Source organism: Dendropsophus ebraccatus, chromosome 12 (assembly GCF_027789765.1).
Source record: "Dendropsophus ebraccatus isolate aDenEbr1 chromosome 12, aDenEbr1.pat, whole genome shotgun sequence".
In the NCBI taxonomy this organism is placed as follows: Eukaryota; Metazoa; Chordata; class Amphibia; order Anura; family Hylidae; genus Dendropsophus; species Dendropsophus ebraccatus.
Window position 1 is genome coordinate 84,245,006 of NC_091465.1, and position 12,013 is coordinate 84,257,018.

The window sequence follows — 12,013 nt, forward strand, 5'->3', positions numbered from 1 at the left end:
ACCCAACTATACTGGTTAGCTAATTGGAAAAAAAATCATTACTTTTCACATGTGAGTAGTAAGGTGGGAGGTGGAATTTGGGATATATTTCAAATCCTAGAAGCAGAAGTGTTGGAAAGGGGGAGCTGGAGGAAGGATGCATTGGCTATTGCTCTAGTTAGAACCTGGAAAAGAGCAAAGAAGAACCTGAGTGTACGGGGGGTACTGGATTTCAGACCGCTAATTTTGATAAATGAGGCGGGAGGTGTGGGAGTGGTGCCTTCACTGTATGGGGCAGGAATTAAACAAGTAGCAGATATCAGGTCTGGAAATAGGATTAAAGGATGGGAAGAGGTTAAAATGGAGTTTAAGATTGATGAGAGACATTGGTTTGAGTATAAAAGGTGTTCCATGATACTGAAAGAAGGCCTTAAGAAAAACGATAATATTATCTATAAACCCCCATTATTGATAAAGAAACTACGAGAAGGAACAATTGGGAGAAGGGCAGTAATTGCAGTAATATACGGTCTCCTTATGGCAGAACAGGGAATTGGGGAAAATAGTAAGCAAAAATGGGTAAATGAGGTAGGGGGACTTGATGATTCTCAATGGGAAGGAATAGTTAGAAATATAAAAATGGTTTCTAAGGGGGGTTGCCATAGAATGGTTCAGTTCAACATTGTGCATCAGCTATATTATACCCCTAGTTTCCTCTGTAGAATTAAGAAATGGAAGGATAGTAAATGCCCGCGATGTGGGGAGATTGGAACTGGTACGGGGCACGTGTTGTGGTTTTGTGATAGTATAAAGGTATTCTGGGAACAAGTATGTGAACATATTGTAAAGACGGTGGGGGTTAATTTTGAGCTTGAACCTATACTGGCAATTTTAGGCGACACTTCTAAACCAAAAATGAGAAGGAGGGAAAAAATGAGTATACTTAGGCTCTTGTTTCTTGCCAGACTTGTTATTGTGAGACAATGGCTGTCGCCGGATGTCCCAGTTTTTTGCAAATTGCAAGAAATGTATAAAAATATATGAGGGGATTGACTAGAGGAGTGAAGGGATCGAGGGAGAAATGGTTGTGTATGTTGTTTGTATGTGGGTGGAGGGGGGGGGAGAGATTGGTTGGGTATATGGTATTGTTAAAATTGTTTGTATTGTTTGATATTTTGTTTTGTAAAAAGAAAATAAAGAAGTTTAAATGAAAAAAAAAAAAAAAAGAGAGAGAGGCGACCCTTCCTTTTAGAGGGTTGAATAGCGACTTACAATATTGCTTTTTCCTATAGACGTCATTAGAGAGAAATCTTTCTTCTGAGATAATTTACCTATTTGTTTCCAGGGGAACATTGCATGGCCTATACACCTATACATGGCCGCTCTATACATGCTGGCCCCACACATACAGGCTTCATACATTCAGTTGCCATACACACTGCTGGGATGGAGGTTATGGATAACACATATATACATATATCGCTGACATCGGTCGTGAATCATCAACCTTTGTCCTACTTGTAACCTGTTAATTTTACTGTGGCAGGAACCTGTAATCTTTGTAGGATTGTTTCCTAATATCAGACCAAGGATTACGTAATTCTGCCCAAATCTAATATACGAAATACAAAGCTATTGTAATTACATGTGTTCTATATGGCACTGTTACTTTGCAGGGAGGTCCTGCTGGGAGTGCTAAGGATGATGATGAGAAGGAGTGAACAATCATTTAAAGTTTTTGCTTCCATTTCTAAAGATTTTTTAGTTACTATTTCTTTTAGTATTGGAGCTACTAGACAGCATCCATTATTAATCTTTACCACTAGCCCATAAAAGAGACAGCACAAACTAGTACCTTATTATCCCAGTGCCCACCAGCACCAAGGCTACTGGGAAGAGCCAGGTCCAGGACTGGGCTAATAGTAGACTAGTATTATAAGGGTAGGTTCACACTGAGCAATAGGCAAGGAATAGTCAAGGAATTGGGGAGGAAAGTTTCCTCTTCTAGACTTGGTGCAGAATTTGCGCGGAATTCATGTGGAATTGGTGCAGAAATCGGGAATTCAAAGCCCCAATGACTTCTATAGGATTTCTCTAGCAGAATCTAATTTCTTGCTTGTTTATAATCGGCTTGGCTGTGCCTTTACTATCTGACAACATATCACTGATCGTTGTTAGGTGAGGTACCCCGACTAATTGTGGGGTGATATGCATAAAGCCCAAGTGGCTGGAAGGTGATCAGGCCATGATTTCATTGTGTCTCTTTTTCGTAAAAAATATTAATGGCCCCTTTTCAGTCTGGTACTACTAGGGCTGCTTATCTGCTTATTTTCCTCCCTGAATGGTTATAAAAAAAAAAAAGTGGGTTCCCATTTTCCATAACCAGCCAGGTACAAGCTAAGCAGCAGCTGCAGCAGCCTAGTAGTACAAGACTGAAAAATAAATGACCCTTCCCAGCCTAGTAATACCAGCCTGCTACTGCCCCATTCTCATGGACAGAGGTGGCAGCAGAGAGCACTGTGTCAGACTGGAGAGAATACACCACTTCCTGCAGGACATACAGCAGCTGATAAGTGTTAGATGACTGCAAATTTTTAAACAGAAGTAAATTAAAAACCTATACAACATTCTAAAACCCGTTGATTTGAAACATAATATCCTTTTAATGTCACAGGGTTTTTCTGGGGGCATGGAGAAAGCAACCCTAGCTTACTGGGATTCCCAGAGTTGGGTGCTGTGTACACAGTGAACAGTTTTACGCAGACTACATAAAACAGAATATTGTGCAGTGGCCCCCAGTGACATGTTGTGCTGGAGCTCTTATGTCATTGTATGTTTCATACGTTATGAACTGATTGCTGACGTACCTGACGTTTTAGGTAACTTTCCAGGATAAGCTGCTGTGTGTGTACACAGAGGAAACTGCAGCCCATCTTTCTATACAATGTACCCACTGGGAGCCAGTCAGTGACCATCCTCATAGTGCAGCATTTCAGGATTGTCTTCCTGTACATCAGCATATCAGATGCCTAAAGCGTCCCTAGCTTACTGTCCACATTGCTGATTTCATGGTGCCCTTTGGTAACAACGTAGGTGTCTGTGGAATCTATGCTAAAGAGTGCAGAGATCTAACAAATGCAGAAAACATAATTGGACACAATCAGATCATTAACCCATCGGTTTAGACTGACAGTGACCGGACTGGTCATAGATCTGTATACAGAGACGCACCTGGAGATCCTGATGTTTTTTTATAAATTGATAGAAACAGATGAACACAACATTTTATAATTGTATTTTTATTTTCACTTAAAATTTTTTAACAATTTTTCATTAGACATGAACGGGCCGGTTTAGTGGCTGGGCCGGATTTTGGGGCAGTCCTTGGGGCGGACACACTTGTTCCCCAGAAGTAGGTATCCAGCTTTACAGAAGCAGCCAGGGTAGCGTTTACCTGCGTGGGAGATTGGAGGTCTGGTGCGTGATGGACAGACACGGCCCTTGTCGTTACCACTGTTGAAGTACACCATCTTCCCTTTGCAGCAGTCTTGCTTTCTGATACATTTACCGGAGGCATTCCTTACAGTGCCGTCCCTGCAGACACATCCTGGTTTACACATAGCTGCACATATAGGTGCCATGTTACTGCAGGTCTTTTCACAGGCCCCCTCACAAGCACTAAACACTTCGCCTGGTTTGCAAGGTTTAGGGCCATAACCAACTGGAAAAAAAATAATTAAAAAATTATAAACACGTTATGGAGAGCTGTTGTATATCTGGATTAGTGGTGCAAGATCAAATAATAGTGTGTGTGTGTTCATGAGTTCCTGTGTCGCATGGCTTTGTTGGGTAACATCAAATTCTTATAAAGGAGATCACACAATGTAGAATACAAGTGAAATACATTGATAATACTAATACTTACTGTTCACTGCTTGGACACTTATCAGCATGAGGAGCGCACCTGCACAATAAAAAAAAATAGTGTGAAGAAAGTAAAAGCCATAGAGTCTATACAATAAGGGGGGAGAAAACTGATAGCATGTAATAATGTAGGATATAGGATTGTCCCTTCTCATTGTCCCTTCTCTACACAGATGTGTTTCAGCAGAAGGATGTGATGCCCCCCGAAGAAGCAATGGTGAAATGCACATGAGAGATAGATGTCACCATCTATATATCTCATTACTTTACATTCATTCATGTTTGTGGCTTTAGATCAGTTTGGTTTTACCCTTTTCTGTTTTACGGGATAGTCTGTGAACCACCATTGTAAAATTTGGATTTGCATTATATGTTTTCTGAGATAGATAATAGAAAGATAGATAGATAGATAGATAGATAGATAGATAGATACAGGGGCATAGCTAGGATTCACAGGGCCCCATAGCAAACATTTTTAAGGGCCCCCCTCCCCTACGCACAACACAAAGCACTGAGCATATATATCTGCTTTACTGCTGGTGCACTGATAACCCCTGACCACTGCACTGGAGCTCTGCACATTTTTCTTTCCTACTTGATTGACAGCTGGAGAACAGAGGTCAGAGGTTATCAGAGCAGTGAAGCATAAATCCCTGTCTTCTGCTTGTTAACCCTTTTTTGTGTTGCAGCATGTAAGTAAACACTGGGTCACTTACACACTGCAGTACATAAGGGATTTAGCAGAAGAACACATGCTCTTATCTTCACCCCTGGGCCCCCCTCCTGCACATATAGCAACTACCCTGCCTCTATTGTAGCTACTCCACTAGATAGATAGATAGATAGATAGATAGATAGAATAGTATACAGATATATGTTAGACATAACTCACTCAGGGATGACAGCAGGATCACAGATGTTCCCATCTTTAGCTTGGAGATTTAATCTTTTTTCCTGTACATTTTGATGAAAATGAGAAAATGTTATCAGAGATCAGTAAATGTCTTCCCTGTATTCAGGCTTTGTCTAATCCTGCAGCATAGGTAATCCCTCTAAGAAAGATTCTTCTCCCTTGACCGACTGATGAAACCTCTCTAATCCCCTGTGATCAGCTCCTTGTGGCTGCTCAGCTCTCCTGCAGTGACCACTACAGGAGGAACAGGGTATTACATGCCGGCCAATAAAATGGATAGGAAACCATGTGACATAAGGACATGATGAGTCCTCCAGAGTAGGAGACGCTCTTTGGAAAGGCATTTTCCCCCAACTTTTAATAAAGCAATTACATAAGTTACAGACTGGATAAAAGGAATCAGCTCAGGTTGGAATCATTCTGGTTCCCAAACGCAGATGAGAATATAGGAAAGTATTTGCCCCCCTCTGGGTGATGCAGCCTGAGATGTCAGCTATGGCTCCTCTCTGTTATATGGCTTCAGCAGCGACCCCTCGTATATCAGGGAGAATAATAAGAGCAGAAGCTTTGCTCCATACCTGGATGCTGCTCCTCTATGTCTTCTTCTGATGCCAAGATTCTACCAGTCATCTTATATACAGTGAGGATTGAGCTCAGGGTGCGACTGGTCTTCTATATCTGGTATCTATTTAGATTTCCTCATTGTCTCCACATAACCAAGATGTGACGCACCGTTAAATTATGGTTAGATCAGATGGTGCAACATTATGCTAATAGGGAATAACATTATTCCGGGGTTACTCAGAGCCATGAGGGTCAGCAATGTGCCAGACTGCCATCAATATGGTATATCATGTATATACACATACATACCCAGCCCACCAGGACCCCCTCTGTACTGATGAGAGGCATGGACCCCAGAACATCTATCCACAGAGCGGTGACTCTTGAAGGCCATTATAACTCATGTTCCAAGGCCCTTAAATGGATCAGACATTGTCTTAGAGAATCGCCCCTTCCAATAGATGAGAGATGGCTATCTACTCCAAACCAGATAATAGACCGCGTACAACTCCTCCACTGGGAGCCAAATCAACATACAGACTCTATGGTGCTCCGGGGGACACTCACTGATGGTAAATCCGAGCTGGATGCAGGACAACAGTTCACTCCATGAACAGAACAGCCATCAGGTGAGTGCCCTATATCCTTGTTCTCTTTTTGGAATTAACAAAATATCTTTTTCCCTGAGAGCAGTTTTGGGGTCACACTGGGGGGACACATAACCCTCAGGCTCTATACCTGCTGTTGGGATGGAGGTTATGGACAGCACATTACTATAGATCCCTGTGACTGTCTCCTTGGCCTACTTACGTCTCGTCTCGTACTCTTATTGCAGCAGGAAGTAACCTGATTCCTGATATCAGATCAAGGATTATGTAAATCTGGCAGAGTCTAATATACAAAGCACAAAGCTGACATAACTTCAGCACTATGCATAGTGATTACATGTGTTCTATATATCACAGTGTTACACTGCGGTAAAATCCCACTGGTAATATGGAATCCAGGGATGGTAATGAGGAGTGAATGACTAACGTTTATTTGTTTTGTTTTTTTAACATTATGTGTTGTGTTTTGTTTGTTTTTTTACTACCTATTTTTGGCTTAGTAGTGAAGCAGTCTAATAAATGGCATCCATTATTAATCTGGAGATTTTTGCTATTCCTTACAAGAACTTATACTACCTCCCCCACCATCACCACTATTCCCCACTACTATCTTATTACACCAGTACCCACCAACACAGCTACTGGGAAAAGAAAGGTGCAGGATTGGGCCAGTAGCAGGCTGGTATTATTAGGCACAGAGGGACCAAAATAAATGATGGCTCTTCCCACCTTGGTTCTACTAGGCTGCTGCTTGTTTTCCTACCAGGATGGCTATAAAAGCCGAGGGGACAACAGACTTTATTTTTTTCTTCCCTTTCTTTCTTGTCTCCTAGATTCCATAACCTGGGACAAACTAAGCAGCAACAGCTTAGTAGTACAGCACAAACTAAGCAGCAACATCCTAGTAATACCACACAAACTAAGCAGCAACAGCCTAGTAATACAGCACAAACTAACCAGCAACATCCTAGTAATACCACACAAACTAAGCAGCAACAGCCTAGTAAAACCGCACAAACTAATCAGCAACAGCCTAGTTATACCTCACAAACTAAGCAGCAACATCCTAGCAATACCTCACAAACTAAGCAGCAACATCCTAGCAATACCATACAAACTAAGCAGCAACAGCCTAGTAATACCGCACAAACTAAGCTGTACCAGCTTAGTAATACCAGACAAACTAAGCAGCAACAGCCTAGTTATACCGCACAAACTAAGCAGCAACAGCCTAGTTATACCTCACAAACTAAGCAGGAACATCTTAGTAATACCACACAAACGAAGCAGCAACATCCTAGTAATACCACACAAACTAAGCAGCAACAACCTAGTAATACAGCACAAACTAACCAGCAACATCCTAGTAATACCACACAAACTAAGCAGCAACAGCCTAGTAAAACCGCACAAACTAATCAGCAACAGCCTAGTTATACCTCACAAACTAAGCAGCAACATCCTAGCAATACCATACAAACTAAGCAGCAACAGCCTAGTAATACCGCACAAACTAAGCTGTACCAGCTTAGTAATACCGCACAAACTAAGCAGCAACATCCTAGTAATACCGTGCTAACAAAACAGTAACATCCTAGTAATACTACACAAACTAAGCAGCAACAGCCTAGTACTACAGAACATACTAAGCAGCAACAGCCTAGTAATACACTACACTACAAATTCTTTCTTTCTTTTCTTTCTTGTCTCCTATTTTCCATAATCTGGCACAAACTAAGCAGCAACAGCCTAGTAATATAACACAAACTAAGCAGCAACTGCCTAGTAATACGATACAAACTAAGCAGCAACAGCCTAGTAACACTGCAAAAACTAAGCAGCAACAGCCTAGTAATACAGCACATACTAAGCAACAACAGCCTAGTAATACAGCACATACTAAGCAACAACAGCCTAGTAATACAGAATAAACTAAGCAGCAACAGCCTAGTAAAACCGCACAAACTAAGCAGGAACAGCCTAGTAATACCAGACAAACTAAGCAGCAACAGCCTAGTTATACCGCACAAACTAAGCAGCAACAGCCTAGTAATACAGCACATACTAAGCAACAACAGCCTAGTAATACAGCACATACTAAGCAACAACAGCCTAGTAATACAGAACAAACTAAGCAGCAACAGCCTAGTAAAACCGTACAAACTAAGCAGGAACAGCCTAGTAATACCAGACAAACTAAGCAGCAACAGCCTAGTTATACCGCACAAACTAAGCAGCAACAGCCTAGTTATACCTCACAAACTAAGCAGGAACATCTTAGTAATACCACACAAACGAAGCAACAACATCCTAGTAATACCACACAAACTAAGCAGCAACAACCTAGTAATACAGTACAAACTAAGCAGCAACACCCTAGTCATACCGCACAAACTAAGCAGCAACAGGCTAGTAATACCATGCAACCTAAGTAGCAACTTCCTAGTAATACCACACAAACTAAGCAGCAACAGCCTAGTAATGCCAAGGTATAAAAATAAATGTCCCTTCCCTACCTAATAATACCAGCCTGCTATTTCCCTATACACATAGGTTCACACGTGGTGTATGTAATTTCATGTCCCTGCAGTTTACTGTATGTAGGGGAACCATTAATAAAGTAAAGGTCTGCATGCAGAAACACAAAAGCACAATCAGAACACAAAAAGTGGAGTTGCCAATTCCTAAGCCCTTTATTGAGGATCGACATTCCATTAGTACAGCTACAATTCAGAGTAGTGGAGCAAGTACCATCACTAGTCAGGAGTGGTGACAGACAATTGAAATTGAAAAGACTTGAACATAAATCTATTTTACTATTGGGAACTATGAGCCCAAAAGGGCTCAGTCTGGAATACAAAGTCCTCCTCAGTATGTGATGCATAATCATCTGTGCATGTGTATATAGTTAGGGAATTGGTATTATTGGATAGCACTTATTGTTTTTATTCTAATTATTGTTTTTATTATACCCACAGATATTGCTGCAGAACCGGTTAACACTAAGCCAAATTGGAATGCACTTGAAGATCCAGTGATCGAGTATAAAGGAGTAGAATATTATCTAATATGTATGGGGACAGCATCTCGATGTGGCTTTGTGTGGTTGGTGGTATTCACCATGCACAGTATGTTTGTAATTTCAGGTCCAGCCCACGGGTACATTGCTGAAGGTATAGACCTTATTATCAGGCCCCAGCATATTATAGACCCCAGTATCAGGACCCAGCATATTACAGACCCCAGTATCAGGCCCCAGCATAATTTAGACCCCAGTATAAGGCCCCCTTTATAATACAGACCCCAGTATCAGGCCCCAGCATATTATAGACCCCAATACCTTTGCCATCATGTTAGGCATCTCCCCTGTTAGTTAACCCTCCCTCTCACCACCTCACTACCATGTAGGCATCCCCCCATATATAAGTTAAAAAAAAACACACAGGACAATAGATAAATAAAATAAAAATTATTGCAACATTGTAATGAAAAATGACTGCCCTTTATTACACTAATGATCCAGAGGAAGGCGAAAGAAGCCCCTGGAGAGTTATACCTCAGAGGGGGAGAAATTCCTTCCTGACCTTACAAGTGGCGATCTGATATCTCCCTGGATCCATCTGGCCTCCTGCATGTTGCTGTATAGTAAGAAAGGGGGAGGAAAAATATGTTGAAGCAAAATGTACAATATATGGCCTGCTCATAAGAGCTTACACTCTAATATACAATACATGCCCTGCTCCTAAGAGCTTACACTTTAATATACAATACATGCCCTGCTCCTAAGAGCTTACACTCTAATATACAATACATGACCTGCTCTTATCCTATCCTATCTCTTCTCTCTCTCACGCACACTCAGCCCCACCACTCACAGGAGGGTTCTCCTGTAGGAGAAGTTATCTTAGTGGAGGAAGTGAGTGGAGTTCAGACTTTTGTTTTAGGTGGTAGAGAACGCAAACAAAATTGTTTCCTGCAGAAGCTTAGCCAGGACCCCTGACAGGAAGTTAGTAGTTGGAGGTCTCACAAATGTGTGAGAAACTACCTCCTTACAAAGTTTCCCTACTAGACACTAAAGCAAGTATAAGCTCACTTAGAGGAATAACTCTTGTCCACTCCAGGAACTACTCTAAAAAGTGCAGGGCAGTATCCTGAAGCAAGAGGAACTGACACCAGTAGGACAAAGCTACAATGCAAAATCTACGTATACTACTGCGCAGTGCAAGACGACTGGGAAACCTCGGAAGTCTGCTCAACCCAGAGAACCAACGAATGGGGCTCATATTACCCACAGAGGACGAGTATCTCGCAACTAGGGGGCATAAGGCGGTTGAGAGCCCCTACTGGCAGCTGTCAGGACAAGAATCTTATATATTCTACCTATACACCTATTCCGGCAGAGCACAATCACTACACTGGGCAGGGCTCCTCTGGAAACTCTTCTCTCTCTACAAAGCGCCTTTTACTTCGACAAGCACTGGTTACCTCTGTGTCTCTGCACTAACATTGTGTGTCAAGATTTGCACAACTGTATTACGTGTACTGTTAAACTTGAATCTTACTTCAGTAAAGTGTTATATTTTAGACTAAACGCACAAGACTCTGGTCAAATCTGACAGCACCTGCACCCAGACACACCATTGTATACTTGGGTTATTTCCCCTTTCGGTTGGGGGGGGGGGGGTCTGCTGCCATTCCAGGCTACCGTGACAAGTGCCCAAGTGACCCTAAAGACTCCCGGAGGTTACCGACCGTTGGGGATAGCAAAGCGGGCAGAGCAGGTGGCCGCATCACAACACCGTGGCCCATCACACAATATACAGGGACTGTGAAGACTGGAGGGTCTCAGTGTCTGACAGTTAGCCCACCTCTCCCGCAACTGCAGACTTTGCTAGGACATTTAGGAACATCCTTGCAGAGTCATATGAGAATCAGGTGTAAAGGTTTGGGGAGGGTGGGGGGAGAGGGGGCCATCTATAAGGGAGGGTGGGGGGAGAGGGGACCATCCATAAGGGAGGGTGAGGAGAGAGGGGTCCATCCATAAGGGGGGGTGGGGGGAGAGGAGGCCATCTATAAGGGAGGGTAGGGGGAAAGGGGGCCATCTATAAGGGAGGGGGGAGAGGGGGCCATCTATAAGGAGGGGGAGAGGAGGCCATCTATAAGGGAGGGGGTAGAGGGGGGCATCTATAAGGGAGGAGGGAGAAGGGGGCATCTATAAGGGAGGGTGGGGGGAGAGGGGGCCATCTATAAGGAGGGCAACATGGGGGGAGAGGGGCCATCTATTTGGGGGGGCAACATAGGGGGAGAGGGAATACACAGAGGGGGGCATATATTATTAGGGGGTCACATAGAGTCAGGGCTACCCACTAAATGAGGGTGTAAAGGGGACAGTACAGATGTGCAGTTTGTATAGAGATGAGGATGGTGCCATAGTGAGGAGCCTAATATGTCTGTCTGGCAGATTCTGTGGATTCGTGGCTCGGAGAAGTTCTCATAACGGCACAGGACGGATGGAGAAGATGAAAAAGAAAGAACTCCGATCAAAAAAGACGTCTCCTGTGAGTCACCTGATATAACTGCACTGTAATGTATATGGTGTATAGAGCCTGTGTAGAGCTGGGGCCACCTCTATATGACTGGATGAGGTGATTTAGTATACTGGATTTGGTCAGTAACAATATGGTGGTGATGGTAGTGGTTGTGGTTTAGCGGTAATGTTTTCTATCTATATACTGGTATTACTGATAATATTGGTCTCAGTATACAGGATTTGGTCGGTAACAATATGGCGGTAATATGTACGGTGATAATACTTTCTCTTCCAATATGCTGGTGTTATTGGTAATATCTGTCTTGGTGTGTATATATATATATATATATATATATATATATATACACACACACACACCAATAGCATCACTTGGTCATGAAAGGAGGGGGGGGGGCCCAAGTTGGCCTCTCGCACCAGGGCCCAGGAGACATTAGCTACGCCCCTGGTGACCCCATAGAGAGGCACCCAACTTGG

At 42.8% G+C, this 12,013-nt stretch overlaps 1 protein-coding gene across 1 annotated transcript; it reads right to left on the bottom strand.

Moving 5' to 3' along the window:
* Positions 1-3,288: 3,288 nt before the first annotated feature.
* On the bottom strand, positions 3,289-5,422 carry LOC138769865 (serine protease inhibitor swm-1-like). The gene is made up of 4 exons (XM_069948578.1): positions 5,395-5,422; positions 4,796-4,857; positions 3,905-3,943; positions 3,289-3,700 (listed from the first exon to the last, which is right to left on the bottom strand). Exons 2-4 carry the CDS (start codon positions 4,827-4,829, stop codon positions 3,333-3,335), a joined length of 441 nt encoding a protein of 146 aa, XP_069804679.1. The 5' UTR covers positions 4,830-4,857; positions 5,395-5,422; the 3' UTR covers positions 3,289-3,332.
* Positions 5,423-12,013: the final 6,591 nt, after the last annotated feature.

Coding starts and splice junctions, on each gene's coding strand:
- LOC138769865 (XM_069948578.1), bottom strand. CDS start 4,829: ATGGGAACATCTGTGATCCTGCTGTCATCCCTGA. Junction 3,944..4,795: donor GATCCTGCTGTCATCCCTGA/GTGAGTTATGTC, acceptor TTTATTGTGCAG/GTGCGCTCCTCATGCTGATA. Junction 3,701..3,904: donor AAGTGTCCAAGCAGTGAACA/GTAAGTATTAGT, acceptor TTTTTTTTCCAG/TTGGTTATGGCCCTAAACCT.